Source organism: Mustela erminea, chromosome 16 (assembly GCF_009829155.1).
Source record: "Mustela erminea isolate mMusErm1 chromosome 16, mMusErm1.Pri, whole genome shotgun sequence".
NCBI classification, from domain to species: domain Eukaryota; kingdom Metazoa; phylum Chordata; class Mammalia; order Carnivora; family Mustelidae; genus Mustela; species Mustela erminea.
Window position 1 is genome coordinate 26,400,377 of NC_045629.1, and position 27,302 is coordinate 26,427,678.

Below are 27,302 nucleotides of genomic sequence, written 5' to 3' on the forward strand. Positions count from 1 at the left end.
CAGACACTGCCCTGCAGCTTTCTGGCGGTGGAAACTACATTTCCCAGAGGTCTATTCGTCCGCGCGAAAATCTCTTTCCCGGCTCCTGGAGGCAAAGCGGAAAAAATAACGACGCTTCGCGCGGCAGTGTGGGTGGGAGAAATAAAGGGCTGAACAGACGAGGCCCTGCAGCGCTCGCGTACCCCAAAATGGCTCGCAGGCAGGAGGAGCAGAGAGGGGGCGCGCCCTTGATGGCAGAAGGCAAGTCGGACGCGGAGGTTAGGCTCATTCTGTATCACTGGACACATTCTTTCAGCTCTCAAAAGGTAAAGGCCTCTGTTGGGGCGCGCGGCGCGGATCGGGTTTCAGCACCGGGACAGCTCCCTCAGGGCTCTCCTGGGTCCTCCCGCGGGTCTAGAACCGGGCCTCCAAAGCCCTAAATCCGGCGGGCGCTCCCTGGAGGTCTGGGATACGCCTTGTAGGGGAGCACAGAGAATTAGTCCGAGTTGGAAAGGCTATGACTCAGGCTTTACCACTCATGATATGCGACAAAAAAGCATCACTTTAGGTATTAGGGCCGGAGGCCTTGTCCCCTGGGCCTTGAAGAGTGAGGCAGAGGGAAGCGCTTTCACGCAACCGCATAATCTACAGTTCCTTCTTTTTCTTGTACGCATTCGTCCTCTTCAGCAAGGCCTAGCACATCTCTGTATCAGATTCTTGTCTGGGGAGGACACATACTGAGGTTTAGATGGAAAGAAAGTAATGATGATAGAGAGTCACTGTGGAATAAATTTAGCCAGAATTATTTACAATTTTTTTTTTTGGTCCTTTCTAATTTATATGATTAAGATGCTAGAATGTATCTCACTTGTTAATTCCTAGAGTAGGAATAGTTAAAAAGAGTGTTGATGATAATAATTCAGGGAAGCCCAGAAAGGCTGCTTAACGGTATCCAGAGATGTCATTTACCTGAATGCCTACATGTGTTGTGACCAGTGTGAACTCTTTCAGGTGCGCTTGGTAATTGCTGAAAAGGCATTGAAGTGCGAGGAACATGATGTAAGTCTGCCCTTGAGTGAGCACAATGAGCCTTGGTTTATGCGTTTGAACTCAACTGGAGAAGTGCCTGTCCTTATCCACGGGGAAAACATTATTTGTGAGGCCACTCAGATCATTGATTATCTTGAACAGACTTTCCTGGATGGTAATGTTAAGGCTATTTGTGATTTTTTGGATTTACTTTCAACACAAATATATGTCTCCTTCCCTCCCTTCCTCTTCTTTCCCTCCCTTTCTCCATCCTCCCTCCCTTCCCCACTGCCTTCCTTCCTTCCGTCTTTTTCCTTTTGGTTTCATGATGGTGGTTTCATGCTAAAAACCTTTTCCATTTCCATAAGCACACAGATATAAAATAGCTTGATACCACAAATTTTGTGATACCACAAATTCTAACGTTGGGATATTCCTTTTAATTCAGAGGTTTTCCTCTGCAGGTGTGTGGTTTGTTGTGGTGAATCTTTAGCCTTGAAAATCCCTAACAATTTAAAATGTACGTGATGAAAATCAGTTTTTTCTAGTCTACCAAATAGTTCCGTCTTAAAAAGAATAAGAGGGAAAAAGAGGAGTAAAACTTAGGAAGGAAGAATAGAATGTTGGTATATTTAGAGATCTTTTTCCTCTATAGCATTAATTTTATATCTTTTGTAAAGAATTGAAGCACTTATATTTGTATGGTGCTTTTAAGTTATTTTTTGACATTTATTGATAGCCTGATTTATGTTAGGCATTTTATAATTTCTATAATTTCTATCCCAGAAGCCATCTGGGACAGGCATAGTAGACCAGTTATTCCCATTGTACCTGATGAACGAGAAACGGGTTGCCCAAGGTAATACAGCTATTTTGTGGCAAAATAGGGCTAGAATGGAAGTCTTTCAAACACATATCTTCATATTTATACTAGCTGTCTCCCATAGTCATTGATACCTATATATTATCTCACTTGCCCCTAACGACAATCCTTTGAGGTGAACTATAGCTTCACTATTTGCCCAAGATTATACAGTTGATCACTGGCGTAATTGAGAGAACAAAAGGCTCCTTAGCTGAGTACTCTTCTGAAATAGAAGCTGCATGAGATCCAGTTACTTTTTATCTGCCACTAGTTATGCTGGTGTTAATTGGGCAGGATAAAAACCAGAATATAACCCCAAATTACTAGGTCAAAAAATGTCTGAGGTACTTAAAAAAAATTGGTATGGGACCTAAATGTGTGTGGAGGGAACCCCAGGGAATTAGGTTGGCACTACGGCTGCCCCTATTCTTATTCCAAGTGTTTGGTTATTTAGGATTATGATTGGAGATTTTAGAGGTGGAGACGTTGAGCTAAACCAGAGTTTAATGAACTGTTTTCTCTTTTATGATTACTTGCTATTCTTTATGTCTATATGCTGGGGACTGTACTGAAAATGGTGATTAATTGATTTAAGACAATTTTTCTCAATATTGAGCTTTTTGGAAATGGACAAGTCTGTTAAATAATTTGTATTTCTTGGGAAAAGTGGTTAAAATATAAATAAAACAAAATCACTGTATAAGAATTCCATTTTAAATAAAAATCTTAAAAAGATACAGTAAATGGAAAATCATATTAAAATATTTTGTTGGCACGCCTTGAACCACCACCACTACTACTACTACTGCTACTGCTGCCACTACTGCCATTCTCTTCCTCTTCTAGCACTGTTTGTCCTTTAAGATATTCAGTAATATAAAATATGTTACTTTGCAATATAGTAATGTTAATGATTATTAGGTTTTCTTAAAGTTTTCCTTAGGTTTTTTCTTTTGCTTTGATCATATAAAAAAAACTAAGATACATTCTGAGTCCTACTCAAAGAAGGGAAATGTTTAGTTCTTCTTAGTACTTATGGAATCAGAGGAGAAGGCACTGGGGCTAAATGTTAAATGAAAATATGGAAACTAAGGACTTTAATTCTGGCTGTACCAATAGGATCAGTAAACAATCAAGAATCCCAGGTCTTTATCTAAAGCTATTGCTAACTTGTTACATATCGTTGGTGACTTTACTTTTCTGTCTATTGGATTAAGTGATACAGTTTTATCAATTGCAGAGATAAAGCAAGTCCAATCAATTCTTAGTTCATTCTTTTCTCTTTCTCAGGAGAGTTGTCACTCCATTGGAAGGGGTTAAAAGAGGATTAAAGGAAGCAAAACCTGTGGTAGGTAGGAAGACAGCAAGAAAACAGTTACATGAAAGCTAGTCTAGTCTCTAGGGAAAGTTTATCCCAATGTATTAAAATAAAATAAAAAATAAACATGCATGCATTTTCACTATTACCATTAAGATAATTTATATGTTATTAAGAACCCATGGAGATTAGGAAAAGAGCCAGATAAGATGGATGTTATCCCAGGGGCGCCTGGGTGGCTTAGTGGGTTAAAGCCTCTGCTTTTGGCTCCGGTCATGATCCCAGGGTCCTGGAATTGAGCCCCGCATGTGGCTCTCTGCTCGGCAGGGAGCCTGCTTCCCTTCCTCTCTCTCTGCCTGCCTCTCTGTCTGCTTGTGATCTCTGTCAAATAAATAAATAAAAATCTTAAAAAAAAAGATGGATCTTATCCCAATTGTCAGGGATGGGAAAAGGTAAATTCTACCAATCATTGCTACTCAAAGTGTGTTCCATTGACTAGCAGCATTGGTATCACCTCGGAGCTTGTTAGAAATGCAGATCTCTTGAATCAGAACCTGCATTTTAACAAGATCCCAAAGTGATTCATATATACATTAAAATTTGAGAAGCACTTCCTGTGTGTTAAGTAATCACTTAAACTTTACATAGCACTATAAATTAGTTATATGCATACACACGTACATATATGAACTTTAGAGTATCTCAGTTAAAAGGAACCAGCTTAAGTTTTACGTTATGGAAGAATGGCTTTAACACTTAAGAAAAATGAATCTATTGTATACTGGGCATGGTTCTGGATATAAGGTATCTTAAGTAGAACATTTGAGACTACTTCATAAGGTACCCTTGTGGAAGAAAGGAGCAAATATGGCTAGATAAAAGTAATGCACATTTTCAGATGAACAAACCACCATATTAAAGAATATTCACTTATAAATGTCTTACATAAGGATGCACATTTAGCTAAAGACTTATCCTATATAATTTTGTTACATTTATTTCAATTACTTATAGACTACTGTTAAGTATCATAAGGTCAGAGACAGTGTCTGTCTTATTAACAGTCATATCCCCAGTGCTTCCTATGGTGAATGTTCTTTAATAGGAGCTCAATAAACACTTTTGAATAATTAAAAAAAATGAATGAACTTTTGAAGATATCAGCCTAGACAGGGATCTCTACTGGTGTTCTTACAGGTTTCTGTTCTCTGACTTGAGCCTAATGACTTGAATAAAGACATTGTGGAGATACTGTTACATTTGTGGATGACAAAAGCTGGGATAGTTAAGATGATGAGGGATTTGAAGTGCTTGTCATGGGACAATGAAATGAAAAAAAAAATGAAGATAAAGTTTAACAAGGCTAAATGTAGTATGAGAATTAAAAAAAAAATCAGTTGCGTTAAGCAAGGATGGGAGACCTGGCTTGCTAAAAAGTTATTGATTAAAGCTAATGATAAAAGGCTGGGATGATCTCAAGTCATTTTGGTTCTATCTAAAACATGGCAAATTGTGAACTGGTCAGAACATGCAACATTTTGTTCAATTATGTGTGGAACTTTGAGGAACATTTACAACTTAGAATACTAAGTGAATGGATTTCATGAGACGTATAGTTGCTCATGGTTATAATAGGAAACTTAAAGTATATTCATTCATGTTAAAAATAGAGTGTAGTCAACTGGTATCTCCTTTGCTGTTATTTGCCATCCCTTATTAGTTTACCAGCTGGGGATTATATTAAAAATGATGTTTTGCTGACCTGTAGATACTTCTCAATATTTGTGTGTAATCAATATTTATATTCTTATGCTTTTGGGATAAGTCCATTAAATAATTGGTAGTTTGTGGGGAGAAATTTGGTAGCCAAGGCAATCCTTTTCAAGTTTTAGCTTTATAAAAGTTAGTATCTAAACTGAATGATGGCTATGATTTTTTTAAAGTTTTATTTTTATTTAAGTAGTTTTTAAAGTAGTTTATTTATTTATTTAAGTAGTTATTTAAATAAGTTTTTGATTTTTTTTTTAAGTTTTACTTTTATTTAAGTAGTTGCTGCACCCAATGTGGAGATTGAACCCATGATCCTGAGATCGAGAGTCAAGTGCTGCTCTGACAGAGCCAGGCAGGCACTCCTTGATTTTTTTTTTTCTTTTTTTTCTTTTTTGAAAGTAATAGTGATGTAGACATCAGTGGTGATATTCCTGAAGTCAGAATTTGGGTCAAAAGAAGAATTTAGAAGTACTGAATTATGGCTGCTCAATCAAGGCTGGCAAAGAACAATCTCTTTATTCATTCTTTTAATAGCTATTTTTTGGGTGTTAATTGGCACAAGGACCAGAGATATTCAAAGATCCCTAATAATTAGAAGCTTACTAATCTTCAAAGATAGTTTCATTCTGTAAACTTGATAATAATACCAAATCTGTCTTTATGGGCTATTATTACTACTCAGTTTTACAGATTCCTTTTCACATATGTGACACCTTTTTCTCTTCAGGCTTGCAATGAAGAGTAGATATAGTAACACATGCAATTGATTAAATTAGATGAGGTGTGATACTAAGCAAACTAGGGAAACTCGGAAACAGTGGATGTAACAAGTGAATATATTTGCTAATATAGATTTTAAAACCTAGATGTTTCTTATACTATTCATAATCTCTCTCAGTGAATTTAATTTGGACACTAAGTAATAAAAAAAAAGTGGGTCTGAAATGACTACAAAATATTAGAACATTACTACTTACTACTGCTGGTAATCTGGAATCGAGGCTGTCATATGGTGAATACGGAGTTTTGGTAATTTAGTATATAAGAGTTCCCTAAAGATCATGTCTCATGTCTTCGGTTTATATATACCTCATTTATTCTTAGGAAATAGAACTTGGTTTGGAAATAAAGTACTCTGGTGTGATGTTAAGGTAGTGTATATAAGTATCATTAGGAAATATATTTTTTGGATAAGATTTTTGTCAATATCTATTGAAAATCAACTCATTTTAAAAATAATTCGGAAGTCACTGTTACATTAAAAATGCAATTATTTAGACAAGAACTTCCAATTATTCAAATTTTTGTCTATTAATAGAGCCTATCATATATAGTTGAGTAACTTTATATGCCTTTTAGCACATCTACTAAAACTGTAGATTAGCACAAAGGTTCTAATTAAGTGTGGAGAAAATATGGTATGTGATAAGAAAAAGAAAATGAGCCTTTAAAACTCATGATTATGCCAATAAAGTGGCGTTAAAAAGTTACTTTTTTTTTTTACTCTTTGGTTTGTCCAATTTTAGTGGACAGGTCGGGGTGTCAAAATGCAAAGGTTCTAATTCCATATTATGTGTTAACAATAATTGGAACAAACCATCTGATAAACAAGTTTTGCTCCCCAATTACAAATGTTTCTGTTCAAAGTCTTAAATATAATACCACTTAAGGTATAAGATTTATTGAAAATAGTGCTATAAATTTGTCTTTCTCAGAAAACCATGGCTGCATATAATGAACTTCTATAATTTGACACTGTATGTTGTTGTTGTTGTTGTTTTTATCTGTGTTTAGATTTGATCGTTCCAGTTCTATAGTTATGACAGCTTTGAATTGTAGTCAGTTGTAACTATAACTTTTATTTCAGGTCATAATTTATTTACCATTTTTATTATATTTTTTTAATAGCGTGGTGTTTGACTGGTTGAAGGGTACAGTTTTATTCAACTACCTGTTGCATATTATCTAATATATCGATGTTATTACTAAATGACCTAAGTAAAATAAAAAATTCTCAAGGGGATAAAGGTAGGAATGAAGTCTGTTTTCATTGAATTAATAATGATAAGGAAGAGATGAAAATTATTCAAATAGACCTGTGGAGGGGAGGGAGTCTTCCCTGAAAATAGGGTATAATTATGCCTTCTTTATCTGCCATCATTGAGGAACATGGGAAATCAGAGAAATCAATGTAGAAAGATAATGGAAGCTTATGCCTATAACCTCTTAATTTTTTAAATTTTTTTTGCACTTGGGGAAACTGAATGTGATTTTTTTTTTTTTTAATAATGGTTCAAGGCCATTGCTATTCTACTGAGCGATGCAGAGACTTATGACTGTATGGCGGTGTTTGTCCCCGTGAAATATCTGCAGAATGCTTTTATTGTATCTTTTCTTTCTGGTTTTAAAAAACTTGTTTTCTCTCATTATCACATCTTTCTGTTTTATGTCTATCTGCACCTGCCTAAATTTAGGTGCGGTTCAAGTCCTGCCTTGTTCCCTACTCAGTTCTTCTAGGAAGTCTGGTCTCCTGCCAGTTTACTTATTTATTCTTCCAGCTTAGTCACTTATACTGGTTTCCAGTATAGCAACTCTATTCCCTAATGCTGGAAACTCTTTTCAATGCCTGCTTCTTAAAAGTCCTCTGATTTCGTGCCTTCCCCCTGTAAGCCTTCTATTGCTTTTTCACTCCTGACTGAGGTAGCATACTAAAATGGCTCTTTTTTTTTTTTTTTAAAGTAATCTCTGCACCCAATGTGGGGCTCAAACCCATGACCCCAAGATCAAGAGCTGCATACTTGAATGCCAACCAGGTGCCCTTTTTTCTTTTCCTTTCTTTTTAAAAAATTTTATTTATTTATTTTTATTTATCAGAGAGAGAGAAAGAGGGAGCACAAGCAGGGGGAGAGGCAGACAGAGGAGAAGCAGGTTCCCAGCTGAGCAAGGAGCCGAATGCAGGACTTGATCCCAGGACCCTGGAATCAGGACCAAAGGCAGATGCCCAGCTGCGGGAGCCATCCAGGCATCCCTCTTCTGTTTTCTTTCTCCTTTCCTCTTTCCTTTCTCCTCCCTTCCTCTCCCCTCCCTTCCTTTCCTTTCCTTCCCTTTCCCTTGGCCCTTTCTTTTCCATTCCATTCCATTCCATTCCATTCCATTCCATTCCATTCTATTCCTTTCCTTTCCTTCTTTCGTGCATGTGTTATAACAAAAATGCTTTATGGAAAGATTGGGAAATAAAATAGAATGAGAGTGAGAGGGAAGGTCTGTATAAAATTCAAAGGAAATTCCCAATGGCCTTTTGAAAAACTGTTTCCAGAGGCAGGGGACACTATTGTGCTCTGGTGTAGAGAATAATGACAGCACATTGCAGGTATTGCCATGGAGGTGGTAGACGAGAGACAGGCTGGATGAGAATTTGGGTTCAGTGGATATCTTATGCTCTGTCTGACAAGTGTTATAGTAGAGAGTTACATAGTAATAGTGTCCTGAGTAGAACAAATTCTTTTCGTGGATTTGAACATTTATATTCCTTTGAAGAACTTGGGCTTAGCCAGATGGAACTTCCACAGAAGCAATTACCTGACAGTGTTTTTCCTGCTCTAATTCACTTTCCCAGAAGGAAGTGGTATCCTCTTCTGAAGACAAGCCCCAGGCCTGGCACCAGAAAGTAGCCTGAGCCAGTGGCCATAAATTTAACTACTTGGAAGAATTTTAATATGCTGTACCACTTTTGGTTTTAACTTAAGGCTTTTGGACCCCCGGAGCAGTGGTTCTTAAACTTTTGGTTTCTGGGCCCCTTTATCATAAAGATTATTGAGAACACTGGAGAGCTTTGTGGGGTATAACTATTAATATTTGCCAAATTAGGAATTAAAATTGAGAAAAATTTAAAACACATGAATACACAAGCCCACATCTCATTAACTGTCAGAGTGATAGAGCCATCACATGTCCTGTAGCCTCTGAAAAATTCTGCTGTATTCTTTAGGGAGAATAAGTGAAAAAGCAATTAACATTGTAGTATTACTATAAAAGTAGCTTTGACTCTGTGGACCCACTGAGAGTATCTAGAAAAAGCTCAGGATTCTTAGATAGCAGTTAGAGAGCTGTTGCCCTTAGAGATCTATGAATAGAATTCAGGAAATTTGAGGTCCTAGAGGGGAAAAAAATTATATCTTCACTAATTTCTAACAGAAACTTATCAATTCCTTTCATTTCCAATGTAGGCATAAACCTACAATATGAGGAGTGCCTGTGACTTTGTTACCAATAGAAATCACAGATATGTTCTTAGCATATCAGGTTATTGCAGTTATCTTAAAAATGACTTATGCTTACAGCTACTTTGAAATTATGGTAGTTATTAGACCTGCTGCTAGATCTTGTTAATGTATTAATAAAAGGCACCCATTTTAATATTTTATAATTTAAAATGTATTTCAGTCTATTCAGTTTCCGTTGCAATCCTATGTGTTGTATGTTTAAGAATATTATTTTGAGAAGAGGTCTGTGGCACACAAAAGTTTAAGAACTCTTCAGTGTTTCAAGGACTTTAGAAGGACTTCAGTCTGTTGTCCTTATGGACATGTCTACCAGGCATTGGTTGGGATTCTACTAATATATTGAGATCCTGAAAGATCTGCAAGGAAGTGTGCTGTAGTTGGGTAAATCCACTGTTGACAAGCAGTATGTGGCTGACACTTCATTCCTGGTTATTCCAAGGCAGACTTCAGAATTGGACTCTCCAGTAGAGAATTAGAAATTTGCCCACAGGTTTGAGGAGTAGTCCATCTTATTTTTTCTTAGAGTCAGAAATAGTCTGTTGGCTTAGAGAGATTGTTCCACTTGGATTATGGCATTACAAAATCTTGTCTGAAATGCTCGGCAGCCAATTCTGAATTGTCAACACTTATGAATGAGTGTGGGATGGTCAAAAGGTTTCAAAATTAAATAGCCCAAACTAAGAAATAAATGAATAAAATTGAGTCTGTTCTTTTCATTTGTTGGAATAAGCTCACTGGCATTTTTCAGGGGCAGTTGGAGAGTCAGAAGTAGGAAGTGTTTCTGAAGGGACATAGTCCTGATCTTTGAATCATGTGGTTCATCTTTATTCTTCTTGGATAGTCTCTGGAATGTAAACCCCTTGAAGATGATGTTATAAAGCAGGCCATGGTATTAAGTGTCAGTGTTGTATGTTTAAGAATATTATTTTGAGAAGAGGTCTGCTTTACTACTTTACTACTGCTTTAGTTCTTATTCTGCTTTTAATTAGCTTTGTGATCTTGCGGAATTCTTCAGCCTTTATATCTCAGTGTCCTTGTTAACTGCTACAGAGCTCCTCCAGCTCAAATATTCTATGACAACTAGAAATTTGGGAATATACTAATTAATTGAAATTTATTGAACACCTGCTGTGAGCCAAATATTATATTAGGCATTGGGAACTCAACAGAGAACAGCGCATGGTCCCTACCCTCAAGTAGTCTAGGGTTTAACCAGCAAATTGAGGATTTATGTAGAACCCACTTTCTAGATATAAAATATTAGAAATTCATGGTGAATTCTGTGAAGACTTTCAGTGCACATTCACATAGCATCAAAAGGGTCACTCTTGCTGTTAATTAGAACCTAGAAAGAGTGGTTTCTGATTATCTTTTCATAATGAGTTTTAATTCACCTTACCAATGTTTATCAATGGCCTAATATGTATGAGACATTATGAGAGACAGTGAATCACAGACTCCCTGCCCTGAAGAAGCTCATAGGGCAAAAAGATACAGACAACTAATTAAGGTGATAAGGTTCTGATGGTATATCTACAAAGGTATTTTCCATATACAGAGGAAGGCACACCTGACCCAATCGGATGCTGGTAGTTGGAGGAGGTTAGGGAATGTCCCATAGAGGCATTAACATAACTAGCTCGGCCTTGTGGGTGGAGTAGCAATTTGTAAGGTAGAGAAGTGAGAGAATTGCAGTGTGGTCATTGTTTGGGGTCTAGTCTGGTACATCAGTCTATTTCCAATTTTGAATGCCTGGGCTGGGGAGATATCATCTTTTAAATGCCTTGATGTTACATTGAAAACACTGCTAAAGGGGTTTGGGTTTTTTATTTTGCTTTTGGAAATAACCTCTGATTTGTAACTTTTTCTTTAATGTTTGTGTATATGTTTTTAGAAAAAACACCCAGGTTAATGCCTGATAAAGGAAGCATGTATTACCCACGGGTACAACATTATCGAGAACTGCTTGACTCATTGCCAATGGATGCTTATACCCACGGCTGCATTTTACATCCTGAGCTAACTGTGGACTCCATGATCCCAGCTTATGCAACCACACGGATTCGCAGTATGTAACAATCTTAAAGGCTTGGAATTTTGTTTCAAAGTTCTTCTAGTTCATTTTTGAGTCTGGGCATATCTCATGAAGACTTGGGGACAGGGTTGTTGAGTTTGCTTCATGGATATTCATGTTATAGATCGATCCATGCACCAGTCAGATTAAACTGTGCTTCCGCTTTTCAGCTGGACATTTATGGTCTATTGGAGCTGATTTTCCAGCTCTTAGCCTTGAGGGCCAAGCTTGGGTAAAATTCAGAAGAGTAGCCTGTGGAAAAGTAAAGAACACAACATGTTTTTGTAGAAGATGGACTAAGAATCATGAAATCTGGAATCTGATGGTGATTATGGGCAACTGAGTTCACATTTCTGGTCCTTAATTTTTGTTTCATTATGTGAAGGAGCTGGACTACAGGCTGTCTAACCATTAGCCTACCTCTAAATTGAGTGACTTGAGATTTATTAAGATTGAGTTGTGATATCCATCTCTCCTCTTTGCTGAGTATGGTCAGTGCATGGGATGTGGAAGAGAAACTGTGCTCTCTGGCACGTGTGATTGGCATAGGACAGTAAGGGAAGGTGGCCATGGTCAGACTCTGGGGATGTTTGACTAGGAACACTCAAACCCAGATCTTCTGATTCTAGAAACTACATTTTTTCCATTACATCATATCTCATCTTTCTAATTCTCTGACTTATGTTATTTTTCTTTCCTGTAGATACTTCTCTCCTATCCCCTCCTTCCTTCTCCTTTTTCTGCTTTATCTTCTTGTTCCTCCTCCTTCTCTGCATACTCATATGGTTTGAAACAGGTGGTCTGAATATAATTCTGTCACCTGGAGATTTTTTTTTTTTTTTTAAATAAGGCTTTTTTCCTTGTCTCATATAGAAGTCCACTAACAAAAACTTGAAAGGTACTGAAAGTTAGAACAACCACTGTGCGTTGAGCACTTCTGATCTGCTGAGCCTCCCTCTAAGGGCTTTCCTGGGTGCCTCACATTTAATCTTTAGCCTTTGTAGCCGATACTCTGATAGTTCCATTTTGAATCTGAGGAAACTGAGGCACAGAGAGGTTAAGTCTAAGGCAGAGTCAGGGCATGAACCCCAGAGCTCATGCTCTTACCATGAAGTTTCCTAGCTTCTCCTTTTCTCTTGTATTGAAGGGAGGAAATAATTTCCTATTTCACAAATGATTTTATTATCAGGCCAAATTGGTAACACAGAATCGGAACTGAAAAAGCTTGCTGAAGAAAACCCAGATTTACAAGAGGCATACATCGCAAAACAGAAGCGACTTAAAGTAAGTAAACCAGGCTGTCCTCAATTGACATCCACTTTTTGTATTAAATGTTCTACTTTTTGTAAAGTCTCACTATTTCTAGAACATCTCCTCTTAAATATTTGCAAATCACCAGTGCATGTTACCTTTGGCTTATACTCTGCTTTTAGAAAGAATTTTTCTTAATTAGATTTAATATTCAAACCTAATGACAGTTGCTTAAAAGGCAGGTATTTCTCATGCTGATTGTCAAGGAAAGTCATAAAATGAAAAAGCAAGTTCATAATATATACTAGAAATCTGTCATTTCAGGTAGTCTTCCACTTTAAGGCCTAGCTAGATCTTTAGGACTTTAATACCAATATGGCAATTGGCAAGTTTTTTCTTCTATTAGACTCCCCTCCTTTCTCTCATTTTTTTCCTCTTACCGTTCACCCATTTCCTCCACCTCCAACCACCAATCTGTTCTTGTCTATGAGCTTAGTTTTTGTTTTGTTGTTGTTGTTTTTAGAGCCCACGTGAAGAGAGATCCTGTAGGATATATCGTTGTCTGACCCATTTCACTTAGCATCATTCCCTCAAGGTCTATGTATGTTGGTGCAAATGGTAAAACTTCATTATTTTTTATGGCTGGATAATAGTCCATTGGGTATATATACCAAATCTCTTCATTCATCTATCACTGGACTCTTAGGTTGTTTCTTGGATATTGTAAATGAAACTGCAATGAACATGGGAGTGCATGTATCTTTTTGAGTTAGTGTTTTCGTTTTCTTTGGATAAATACCCAGATGTGGAATTGCTAGATCACATGGTGGTTCTATTTGTAATTTTTTTGAGGAACCTCTGTATTGTTTTCCATAGTCACTGCACCAGTCTACATACCTATCAGTAGTGCATGATTATTTCCTTTTCCCACATCTTTGCCAGTACTTATTTCATGCCTTTTTGATAACAGCCATTCTAACGGCTGTGAGGTGATATCTCACTGTGGTTTTGACTTGCATTTCCTTGATGATCAATGATGCTGAGCATCCTTTTGTGTACCTGTTGGCCATTTATATGTCTTCTTTATGTCTTCAGTTCAGATCCTCTGCACATATTAAAATCAGATTATTTTTTGCTATTGTGTTGTAGGAATTCTTTATATATTTTGGATGTTAGCCCCTTATCAGATACACAATTTGCAAATATTTTCTCCGATTTAATAGACTGCCTTTTCATTTTGTTTTTGGTTTCCTCTGTTGTGCAGAAACTTTTTAGTTTGACATAGTCCTGCTTGTTTATTTTTGTTTTTGTTTTTCGTGTCAGATTCAAAATATTATTCCCAAGACCTATGTCATGAAGCTTACCATTTCTGTTTTCTTTTAGGGGCTTTATGGTTTTAGGTCTTACGTTCCGGTCTTTAATCCATTTTGAGTTAATTCACTCTGACTTGCCTGTCCCCTAAGGAGCAGGGCTTTGCTTCATCTGTTAAGAGTCAGCCTTTCTCTTTCTGGTGCTTCTTTCCTCAGGGCCTAAGAACTCATGCAAGCTTCTGCCATATTAAAAATGTAGCAAACACTAACACTCCCCACCCTCTTCAACTTCCCATTTTCCTTTATCTTATCTTAGCCTAAGTGTGCTGCTCAAAAGAAATGCGGGGATACTCAGGACTCCTTACTTTCCTCTTGGTCTTGAACTCACTGCATTCAGATTTCTCCCTCAGGCCTAACCCTTCAGTTTTTCATTCCTCGAAAACTGCTGAAGTTCCATTCATTCCTTGGGGGTTGAGAGGAGTCTCTTTATGTCCCTTGTATTCTTGGCCATGTCTGGTCATCTGGTCCTACAGGAGTTCCCAGTAGACCAGTGGGTCTGGCCCATGGAGTATTCTCACAGGCATTTTCCCTCAGGTTTGCTTTGGCTTTAACATTATTCTGGATCTCCTCGTTGTCGTGGATTAATAGTCTCCAGCTTTAGAAGAGTTTATGTCTGCTTTGCTCTGTATTGGTTGTTTTTTTGCAGGCATAAATAACCTATTTAGTTATTTTTGCTAATTAGTCAAAGCTGCTTGACCATGACAATGTCAAATATTTGAAGAAAATTCTTGATGAATTGGAGAAAGTCTTGGATCAGGTTGAAACTGAGTTGCAAAGAAGAAATGAAGAAACCCCAGGTAGGTTCTCATTTGTTTTTGTTTTTGTTTTTCTTTTTGCTGGATGCCAAGCATATTTATGGGAATAATACTCTTAGATTTTACCAAAAACATTCTGTAGTCTGTTTTTTTAAAAATTATTTTTATTCATGGGCAGTTTAAATTATCCTGACAATAATAATAATAATACTGAACTCAGCAAAACCCAGATGTCTAATGATAACCAGTCTGTGTTTATGAGAAATGTGATTGGTAGAGGATTTTTCTGCACCATTTAAAGTTATGGTTGAGAGATTCCTACTTAGACCATTTGACACATTTTTTAATTACAGTAGTTCATTTGGTTGAATAACCAGAGTAATTGCTTGAAAGCTCCATCTAGTTTTTTCCCTAGGCAGGGAGAATACTTCCAATCTGAAGTATAAAATGGGGGCTGGCCTGTATAAATCGGCAGGCTGGCTGGTGAGCATCCCTGTATTGTACCTGTGAACCTAACTGCATGAACCTGCCATTGCCCACGTGCATGCACATGGACCATTTGCGCTATTCTAATTGGCGACAAAGTTGAAGACCATGTTACATGAAGCTTGCTTCACGATAGGAACTTTCTTCTGCTTTACATAAGTAACTAGGAGCAACAATCACTGAGTGACATTTTAGGCCCAATTTTACAGATCTTCCTAAAGCTCACCTGCTGTTTTCCTAAGCCAGGAGGAAAGATCTGTTGACTCCTTTGGTTTGGAGGCTCTCAGCTCCTTAGAATTCTTTTCAATATCAAAGATCAGCTCTGAGCTCAGATGGCTCCTGTTTCACTAAGGGATGTAGGTGGTTGACAGGTACCAAGAAATCTCTCTTAGCTTGGGATACACTGGCATGGACTTTGTCTTAGGTTAGAATTACTCACTGAGTAGGATTGTCAAGAGAATGTACCATGGCCTTCATCTTTTGTTGTACTCACACTTGCCCCCAAGACCGAGATGAAAGATGCCAGCTAATCTATGTGTATAGCTCTTGCCCCTAATTCTCTGTGTCCATCTCTCTGATTAGAAGAGGGCCGCCAGCCTTGGCTCTGCGGAGAATCCTTCACCCTGGCAGACGTTTCTCTTGCTGTCACATTACATCGACTGAAGTTCCTGGGGTTTGCGAGGAGAAACTGGGGAAATGGAAAGCGACCAAACTTGGAAACCTATTACGAACGTGTCTTGAAGAGAAAAACATTTAACAAGGTTTTAGGACATGTCAACAATATATTAATCTCTGCAGTGCTGCCAACAGCATTCCGGGTGGCCAAGAAAAGGGCCCCCAAAGTTCTTGGCACTACCCTCGTGGTTGGTTTGCTTGCAGGAATGGGATATTTTGCTTTTATGCTTTTCAGAAAGAGACTTGGCAGCATGATATTAGCACTTAGACCCAGACCAAATTATTTCTAGGCTTGTAGAGATCTAGTGGTGGCGACTCATCCAACCATTCAACTTGACTCTTGTATACTCTTCCAGGCCCAGTGAAGAATGACCCTGGGCAATTAGTAAAAAGTATAATTTACTTTACTCTTTGGGTACTTTTGTGGAGAGAGGAGGTAATGAAAATGTTTTTGTGGGCTGGTAACTTTGAGATTACTTACTTGCAAATCTGAACTAATCCATCCTTAAGACATGTGCAAGGTCAAGATATGTAAATGCCGATAGAGAATTAACCTTTAACTCAGAATGCAAGTTCAAGTTCTGAATTATTTTTTGGGAGGAGGTTCTTACTAGGAGCAGACAGTAATAATCTGTGCTTGCCCATAGCTCTTCATCTGAGGTGATCTGGATGTTTTGAGTGTAGAGCAGTTAACAGCATTTTCCACTGAAATTCAGAAATCATCTTTGTTTTACAGGCTGGGTTCAGACAGCAGCAGGGCACAACAGTGCTTCACATGATCACTGTTAGATTCAGGCAGAAATAAGAGAGACAAAGGGAACAGGGAGAGGGAAAAGAGGGAAAAGGAAGTCTTTATAGTGAAGAACCGTAAAGGGCAACCTCCAGGTGCCACCAGTGCCACTCAGTGCTGCCTGTCCCCTTAGTAAACATTAGACTTTTTGTGGCCCCTGCCCACATATCCTCCTGTACTTAAGACCTTGGGAAGAGCACTAGGGAGTTACTGGTGGGAGTGGGCTGGAGAAAACTCTGGGCTTTACACTAACAGTAACTTCTCTGACCTTAGTATTAATTTTAAATGCATATGAATCACACTCATTGTTTTAATAAGATTAACTGCTTATATACTTGGGTATGAAATGACCACTAGAACGTGTCTGCCTAGCATTTACATGAAAATCTTAAGTGCTATAAAATGGTTTCTTTCTTTTCCTCGCAGTTCCCCCAGTGGGATGATGCCTGTGAGATATCCCTCCTTTGGACTTTTGTGTCCAGTCCCTGGGGGTCTGGGCTTAGACAGCCCTTTTTAGCACGCAAATGGAAGTCAGGTGAATGTCTCAGCTAATCACCAACATGGCATGTGGCTGGGTCGTGGATAGTTTAATGATCTGGAAGGATTAAATATGCCCATTCTGTGTTTGAAGAGGCTGGTGTGTTAAAAAAAACAACAACTGTGGTCTAGACCTTGCATCTGTTTATTGTCATTAACAAAGTCTTAAAAGTTTAAAGGGAAAGAGAAAGAGAAAGGTCTAGTCTTAGTCCATGGAAATTAATTTTGGGAAATGAAATAAGTTCATAGTGAAGTCCGCTTATATTCATTTATGTATGTTTAAGCGTTTCGGGGGTACCTCAGTCCATCTGGAAGGGACAATCCCAGGGTGTCCCATGAACAACCATGGAATTGCATCATACACAGTTTGTGCTCAGGAAAAAATTTTCATGGTGACAGGAAGATACAGATTCCCTGGAGCTGGCCTGAAGGGAGTTGGGAGATAGTTTTAGATCTCTGGCTGGAAGTATGTATAGAGAATGATGAGCTAAGCTTCCAGCAAACAACAAAAGCTTTTTGGATTGCCTCAGATTGGCTATGCAAAACAGGCAAAGAATGTACCGACTTTTTCATGAACAGGAAACAGTCATACTTAGGAAATGACTTTTTGATGGTAAAATGAGTCTATAATTCTGTTTCATGAATCTGTTATTTTAGAGAGTCTTGAAATGGATATTCCTTGTTTACAAAAATTAATAACAACTCAGTGTAAACTCAATACAACAATAACTAACAGACTGGCAGCTTTTCTAGTATCTTAATATTGCCCCTCAGTGCATTGTCATAGAGACTGGCTGGATTTGTTTATTGCTGGAACATTCCAGTTCATGTTCCTAAAAGAGCCACAAAACTGATTATTTAGTAATTCATCATGTTTCAGAGATCTTTATATAACTCTTTTAGAAGTAAGAATTCAGACACGAAGAGAATGAAATTGGATTTGTATAAAAATCTACAAAGGATACTTACCTATGTAAAGGTAGATGATTAAGAACAAAGATTAGAAACCCAGTGCTGGCTTTTCTTAAATTTATTTTATTACTAAATCAGAGAAAGTCTACTGGGAAGTGTAATTTTCTGATATAGTTTCATTGGAAATATTCTTGTGTTAATATTAAAGATGATGCATTCTAGTGATTTCACTTGTTTCGTGGATACCCTTGGTTTGGACTTATAAAATGTTTGGGGTCATAATGCCCACTAGATGTCGCTGTTCATACAGTAGTCTGAGATGGCATTTGGTTCAGCAAGCCTTCTAAAATGGCTCAAGTGAAGATAAACATTAATGACCTTAGTTTCTGAAATAAGGGCATCTTGATCTGATCATTCATCTGTAAAAAAGCTTGAGGCACATGTAGTATTGATTTCTAATGCTTGGGAAGGGGTAACAATATCACACAATGTCAGGCTAAAGAGCTATACTGTTAGCAAAATAAGCACTTTTGTCAATTTTCTTTTTCCACGATCATTGGTGACTGGCCAGTGTACTCCTCAGTTTCCAAAGTTTGTATAAATATCGAAATTCTAAACATGCCTGAGGTACCAAATTTAGGTTGACTATGTACGTCTTAATATATAAATGCTATTTTATTGTTACTACCATTACATGCCTTTTGAATCAATTTCCCTTAATTGCACATAGTTGTAAATGTTTGCTTGATTTTTAGTGATTATTGATATTGACACTAGAGTTGTATATATTTTGGTGTTGTTGAATGTGATAGATCAAGATACTATTCTGCCTGTAAGATCAATAAAAGTAACTGGATAATCAATATGAACTTTATAAGTATTAATTTTATAGTATTTTAAAAGAAAACAGATTTCATTTAAAATCATAACATACTGTGGTAATTGGAAAGAATAAAATAAGCAGAAGTTAGATATTAAAGATATTTAGTTACAAGATGCCATATTTTCCCTATAACAATTACTCATGATTTATTTAAATACACATAATTTTATCATTAAAATAAGTGGTAGCTTAAAGAATAACATATTGCTGTGGGGTCCCTGGGTGGACAGTTGGTTAAATATTCAGCTCTTGATTTTTGGCTCAGGTCATGGTCATCATGATCTCAGGGTTATGAGATTAAACGCCTTGTGGGGCTCTGCACTCAGCACAGAGTCTGCTTGAGTTTCTCTCTCCCTCTCCCTTTTCCTCTCCCCACTGAACTAACTCTCTCTCTTTCCCTGTAAATAAAGAAATAAATCTTAAAAAAAAATATTGCTGTTGGTCTTTAAAGGGTTTCTTTTGCAGCTATCTAATGGGATAGGCATGGAAATGACAAATACCAAGAGAATGTTGTTTTTTTCGAGATAGTTTTGTTATATGTTCACTTGGTTTCAAAGATTACTTTTATGATATTTATGTTTATTTTTGATGTAGCCAGTTCTCTTTTGTTGAGTAAGATTATGGTTATTCAAGGTTATGGCAAGATTATGATTATTCAACTTGCCATCTATATTTCTAGCCTTGGCCATTATTCTAATCATCAAACAGAAGCTGAATGCTATTTTTGTCTTACAATGAACAAAGCAAATGAGAAACTAATTAACTTTATTTTCCCTGTGTTTACAAGATAAACAATATTGAATACCCATGGAAAGTCAAGTGATACACAATTCTGTTGTCTACTCAGAAAAGGGAAAAACACCATGGTAAAGACACAAAAGTCAAATTAATGCAATTAATAAATTAGTATTTAGTTATGACTTTGATATTGTTTATGCCAAATACTTGGCTCAGTTATATTGTTATTCTTTATGTAGTCATATCAGAATGTCTTGATTTTCTAATTTACCACAATACTTGTATTTTACTAGCTGGGGTAGAAGATTCCAAACCAAGTAAGTAAGTATAGTTTCTAGAGTGAGGACAATAGTTTTAATTATGTATTACATTATGAAAATGTAGAGAGGGAGAGAGAAAAGACAACTCATTTCATGGGTTAGGGCAGTGCATTGATGAAAGCTGTATCTTGTATTACTAAATCTGAGTTAAGACCTGGAATTTTGTCTTGGGAAGGAGGAAGAACTGACAAGGCAACAGGGTAGAGCAGGCTCTGAGGTATAAAACAACAAGGCCATACGGAGCTTGAGACTAAAAGTACTTAGAATGGGCTCTGATATGCTCTGATTCCAGTAGGTGGTATATCTCATCATAAAGCTTCTTTGGGAAGTTTTGATGTTTATGTCTTCAGCCTTTCACTATATTCATTATTTAGATACTGGCTTCTGGATTATAAGGTGCTGTCTTTAAATTCCCCTATTAAGATAGACCCATAGTGTGGATGAAACTATAAAGATGTTAATGAAATGTAATGCAAAGGGTCAGGTTTCCATGCTAATAGAAATAATAACATCCATATACATAAGCTAATTCCTAATCATATAGGTAATTTTTCAGGCATACATACTATGGCTAGTATGTATACCTTTTCATATCATCAGATTAAGCTATCTTTTGAATTTAAGAATCTGATATTCAACAAAGTCACAAACATCAAATATACATAATAAAAATATGATATACTTTTACCAATTCCACACTTAAGCTCAATGAATTAAAAAAGTAAAGATTTACATTGAAAAACTAAAAATTATTAGCATTAAAAGCAGAGGTGGATATGTTGTAAAAATGGCCACAAACTCTGCTCCTTTCTTTGCAATGTGATGCTCAAATCCTCTTGTCAGAAATAGTATCCTCAGAACATGACTATATTAGGCTCACTCAGAAAGGAACTTACCAGAGACATTAGACATCATGATGAAAGTCACTGGAGGTCCTCATTAATACCTTGTTAATCTTGCAAGCAGAAGTAGGGACTATGCCACCAAGTAAGGTCGAAGTTAGAAAAGAGTTTTTCAGTCTTGGCACTATTGATATTGTGGACCAGGTAATTTTTGTTGTGTAGATATGTTTTGTGTATTGTGGGATGTTTAGCATCATTCCTGGCCTCTACCTTCTAAATGTCAGTAGCTCCCCATTTATTTTCTGTTCTGGCAATCCAGAACATCTTCAGATGTTACCAAATGTCACCGGAGAGAAAATCACCAGTTGAACACCTCTGCTCTACATTCACTCTAACAAAGCCTAAAACCAAACCCTGACAAAATATGCGGGGGAGATAGATATTGGAGGTTGGCTTTTGCCAACTTAGCTTGGGAAATATCTTGCGTTTCCACATATCTTCCATATCAAAACATAAAATCAGACCTACACAATTTAAAGGTATAGCCACAATTACTGGCTAATTGAACTGCCTACTAGAACAAGAACCAATACCCTTCAGAGTGAAAACAGAATCCAGAATCACTATAACATATCACTCTTAATGTCCAGTACACAATTAAAACATTACCAGACCCTGAAAGATATGGGAAAATAGATCCATAGGCAATGAAAAAGGCAATAGTCAACAGAAGCAGAATGTGATGTGACTCAGAAGTTGGATTTAGCAAAGACTTTAAAACAGGTAAGTACAATATATATTCATAGAGTTAAAATAAAATATAGTCTGACTGAGCCAACAGATTAGGCATTTGAGAAATAAAAACCATAACAAAACCCAAACAGGGAAGTACTATAACTGAAGTGAAAAATTCACTGGATGATCTTCGCAACAGATGGGAGATGGTAAAGGAAAGGTGCAGGAGCAGAACCTCAGGGACAAATGAATAATATCAACTCATTTAACATATATTTTATAGGAATGGGGTGGAAACAAATATATAATTAAACATGCCAAATTTCCCCAAATTTATTGAGAAGTGTTGATTTAAAGAACAAGAAAAACACTGAATTCAATGAAAGGTAAATAACAAGAAAGCTACACTGAAGCATTGTTGAAAATTGCCAGAAGAGGAAAAAGTCACATAATACTAAAATTAACAATAAGAATGTTTGCTGAGTTCTCATCAGAAATAGTGGCTGTCCAGAAGACAATGGAAATGTGTGTAAAATGTTGATGGGGAAAAAATTCATCAGAATTCTATATCTGGAGAAAATATCCCTTAAAAATTGAGTGAAGTAAGGACATTTTCCTGATAAGTGCAAACACAGTAACCAATTGGATCCAGTAGACCTGCAAAATCAAAATTATTAAAGACATTTTTCAGACTGATTGGAGGAATGAAATCTGATGGAAAAACCAAATCTATAGGAAGTAAAAACTAAAGAGTGCTAGGAATGACACATAAGCAGGTCTTATAAAAGATTATTTTTATTACTTCATAATTTCCTTAAAAAAATTCGACTGTTTAAAACTAAATTAATAATATTGTAAGGTGGACTTTATAATAAATGTAGAAATAAATATATCACAAAAAGAAGAATAAATGTAGGGGGTGATGGATAAATGAAATGATATTATAGTCTTGTGTGAAGTGTAAGAGGGATATGTCAAGGGCAAAGTAATAAGTGTCTAGTGTGAAGTAGTACTATTTTGACTCCACATAGATTCTGATAAGTGAAGAATGCATTGTCACTGGAAGAAGACTAAAAATTAATTTTAAAAAAAGCTAAGAAGCCAGTAGAAGGAAAAGAAATAAAATACCAATGAAAAGGGCAGCAGAATGAGAAAACAGAAGAGAAGAATGGAAAACAACTAGCAAGTGATAGGTTTAAACACACTATTGCAATAATTACATTAAATGTAAATAATGTAAGTTATATTAAATATACAATGTTCCAATTGAAGGTCAGATTTTAAATAAGAATTCAGGACACAAGTATATGCATCTGTTATAAACTCATTTTATATTTAAGGATGCATGTAAGTTGAACATAAAAGGATGGAAGTGTACATTAAAGGAAACCATCAACAAGTCAGCCTACTGAATGGGAGAATATATTTGCAAATAGTATACCTGACAAGGGTTATATACAAAATATATAAATAATTCGTGTAACTCAAAATTAAAAAAACCAAACAATCTTAGTAAAATCTTATTAAAAAACGGACAGAGAACCTGAACAGACATTTTTTCCAAAAAAAGACATACAGATGGTGTATAGGCACATGAAAAGATGCTCAACATAACTAATCAGGGAAATGGAAATCAAAACCACTATGAGAATTTAAAAAACAAAACAAAAAAACCCAAGCAGACACAAATACAGAGAACAAACTAATGGTTGATGGAGGGGCGATGGGTTGGGGGATGGACAAAATAGGTCAAAATGATTAAGAGGTACAAACCTCCAGTTATAAAATTAATAAGTCATGGAGATGAAAAGTATAGCATAGGAAATATAGTAAACAATATTGTAATAATGCATGGTGACAGATGGTGACTACAGTTATTGTGGTAAGCATTTGGTAATGTATAGATTTTGTCAAAACACTGTTGTACACCTGAAACTAATATGGTATTGTATGCTAACTTCAGTAATATACTTTAAAAAAGGACTGAAAGTGATATACCAGGCAAATGGCATAAGATAGCTGATGTGTTTATATTAATCTCAGAAAAAGTAGACTTTAACACAAGCATTTTTAAGAGATGAGGTACATTTATAAATCACAAAATGACCAATTCATTAGCAAGACATAATCATAAATATATATGTATCTAATAACAAAGCTTCAGAATTCATGAAGGAAAGTCTACAGAACAAATGGAAAGAATATTGGAGAGTTTAACACCACTTTCTCAGTATTCATAGTAATAGACAAAGATTAGTTTGATTATAAGTCTGGGCACATTATCAACCAACTTGAACCAAGTGACATTTATAAAACATGGTACCCAATAACTAGAATGAACATTGTTTTCAAGTGAGGTGGGATGTTCATCAAAGTAGGCATAGACTAGGTCATTAAAGAAATCTCAATAAATTTTCAAAGCCTGGTGTATTACAGAGTATACTCTGTGACCATAACAGAGCTAAATCAGAAATCAATAACTAAAATATTTAGAAATTGCCCAAACATTTGGAAATTAAATAACATGTATAAATATCCCATGGCTCAAAGATGAAATTATAAGAAGCTAAGAAAGTATCTTGACTTGAGTGATAATAAAAGTACAACATATCAAAATTTGTGGGATACATCAAAGGCAGTGCTTAGAGAGAAATTTATAGCTTTAAATGGCTATAAAAAAAGAGAGGCTTAAAATTTTTAATGTAAGTTTCTAAGAGCTACAGAAAGAGTAAATTAAACTCAAAAGAAGGAAAAAACAATGGAGTCAATACATAAATCCATGATTTAAAAACAGTAAAATTAACAAAGCTCAAAATTCAGTCTTTGAAAGATTAATAAAATTGATAGGCCCCAATAGGATAAATCAATAAATAGCTAAATATAAATTGCTAATATTCCTAGTGTTTTTGCTTTTATTTCCCTTGCCTCAGGAGACATATCTAGAAAGAAGTTGCTATGATCAATGTCAAAGAAGTTACTGCCTGTGTTTTTTTTGAGGACCTTAATGGTTTCAAGTGTCACAATTAGGTCTTTCACCCATTTTGAATTTATTTTTGTGTATGGTGTAAGAAAGTGATCCAATTTCATTCCTTTACATGTTGCTGTCCAGTTTTCCCAGCACCATTTGTTGAAGAGACTTTTTCCCATGGAATGTTCTTTCCTACTTTGTGGAAGATTAATTGACCACATAAGTTGTGGGTTCATTTCTTGGTTTTCTGTTGTATTCTATTGACCTATGTGTCTATTTTTGTGCCAGTACCATACTGTTTTGATTACTACACCTTTGTAATATAACTTGAAGTCTGGAATTGTGATGCCTCCAGCTTTGTTTTTCTTTTTCCAGTTGCTTTGGCTGTTCAGGAGTCTTTTGTGGCTCCATAAAAATTTTAAGATTGTTTGTTCTAGCTCTGTGAAAAATATTGGTGGTATTTTCATAGGGATTGCATTAAATGTGTAGATTGCTTTGGGTAGTATGGATATTTTAAAAAAGTACTTGTTATTTCAATCCATGAATATGGACTGTCTTTCCATTTCTTAGTGTTCTCTTTAATTTCTTTCATCAGTATTTTATAGTTTTCATAGTACAGTTCTTTCACCTCTTTGGTTAGGTTTATTCCTACGTATCTTACTGTTTTTGGTTCATTTGTAAATGGAAAATAAAAGAGTATTAGGAAAAAAACTGTCTTAATAATTTGATAACTAGATGAAATGGATAAATTTCTTGAAAAACACGACTTACCAAAAGTGACAAAAGAAAAAATAGAAAATTGGAATAGCTATATAACTATTGAAATACTTGAATTTGTAATAGTGATAAAAAAACCTTTCAACAAAGAAAACTCAAGATCAAGATTGTTTTATTGGTATATTCTATCATGCACAAAGTAAGAAATAATGCCAATCATACATATAAACTCATTTTTCAGAAAATAGAGAATAGAATGTTATTCTATGTGATCAGTGTAACAGTGATACCAAGATTTGATAAAGATTTATAAAGCAAGAGAGTAGAGACAGTTATGGACTGAATATTTGTGTCCATCCAAGGATCATATAATACCTTACCTTGGACCTCCAGCTTCCAGAACTTTGAGAAATAAATTTCTGTTGTTTACAAGCCATTTATTCCATGGTATTTTGTTATAGTAGCCTGAATTGACTAACACAGTAAGACAGTGACCAGTATCCCTCACGAATTCTATCCAGATTAAAAAATCCTAAGTAAAGTATGGCAGATTGAACCCATTAATGTTTATAAAAGGATACATGCTACAAGTATGACTTATCTAAGAAGAAAAAGCTTGTTTTAATGTTTGAAAAATCACACAATATAATTAACCACACTGACTGAACAAAGATGAAACATCATATGATCATCTCAACAAATGCAGAAAAATATTTTGGTAAAATTCAACACACATTCAAGATAAAAAAGTTTCAGCATAGTCGAAATAGAAGGAAATTTCTTCAATCTGATAAAAGCATCTATGAAAAATCCAAAGCTAACATAATTTAATGATAAAAAACTGATCATCAGTCTCTCTCTCTCTCTTTCTCATAGATCAGGATTAAGGCAACAAGGTCTAATGTTATCACTTTTACTATCCTACTGGAATAATTGTACAACAAGCAACTAAAATAAATAGAAGGCATAAAATTGGAAAGGAAGAAGAAAAAATTCCTTATTTACAATTCATTTGAGTCTATATAGAAAATTCTAAGGATTTTCTAAAAACACTTAGAATACAGGATCAATATGTAAAACTAGTTGTTTTTATATGTACTAACAATTTACATTTGGAAAATGAAAAATTTTCTTTTACAATAAATCAAAAAAGATAAAATATTTAGGTTTAATAGAAGGTGTGTAAGACAGCTACACTGAAAACTTCAAATAGTCCATAAGAGAACTTTAAAAAGACCTAAATAGTTCTACCATGTTCATTGATTGGAAGACTCAATACTGTTAAGAAGTCCCTTCTCCCTAGATTTATCTGTAGATTCAATGACATGTCAATTAACATCTTAGCAGCCCTCCTACACTTTTAAAAGAAGTTGAATTGTCCAGTTTCATTCTGGACCATTCTCTTACACCACACACAAAGATAAACTCAAAATGGATGAAAGACCTCAATGTGAGACAGGAATCCATCAAAATCCTAGAGGAGAACATAATCAGTAACCTCTTTGACATTGTCACAGCAACTTTCAAGACACATCTCTAAAGGCAAGTGAAACAAAAGAAAAAAAAGAACTTTTGGGACTTCATTAAGATAAAATTTCTGCTCAACGAAGGAAAAAAATCAACAAAACTAGGAGACAACCCATGGAATGGGAGAAGATATTTGCAAATGATATTACAGATAAAGGGCTGGTATCCAAGATCTATAAAGAACTTATCAAGCTCAACACACAAAAAACAAATAATCCAGTCAAGAAATGGGCAGACAGCATGAACAGACACTTCTCCAAAGAACACATACAAATGGCTAATGGACACATGAAAAAATGTCCGATGTTACTAGCCATCAGGGAAATACAAGCAAAACCACAATGAGATACTACCCTACACCAGTTAGAATGGCAAAAATTAACAAGACAGGAAACAACAAGTGTTGGTGAGGATATGGAGAAAGGGTAACCCTCTTATACTGTTGGTGGGAATGCAAGCTGGTACAGCCACTCTGGAA

The 27,302-nt window shown here is 35.9% G+C and overlaps 1 protein-coding gene across 2 annotated transcripts; it reads left to right on the top strand.

Moving 5' to 3' along the window:
- Positions 1 to 68: 68 nt before the first annotated feature.
- GDAP1 (ganglioside induced differentiation associated protein 1) lies at positions 69 to 18,957 on the top strand. 2 transcript variants are annotated; one of them, XM_032316434.1, is made up of 6 exons: positions 69 to 305; positions 991 to 1,183; positions 11,139 to 11,312; positions 12,508 to 12,602; positions 14,622 to 14,736; positions 15,763 to 18,957. In XM_032316434.1, the coding sequence occupies exons 1-6, from the start codon at positions 189 to 191 to the stop codon at positions 16,143 to 16,145; spliced, it is 1,077 nt and encodes a 358-aa protein (XP_032172325.1). In that variant the 5' UTR covers positions 69 to 188; the 3' UTR covers positions 16,146 to 18,957. The 2 variants fall into 2 exon arrangements, with proteins under 2 accessions (XP_032172325.1, XP_032172326.1); XM_032316435.1 differs by having other exon boundaries at positions 241 to 305; positions 991 to 1,038.
- The last annotated feature ends 8,345 nt before the right edge of the window (positions 18,958 to 27,302 follow it).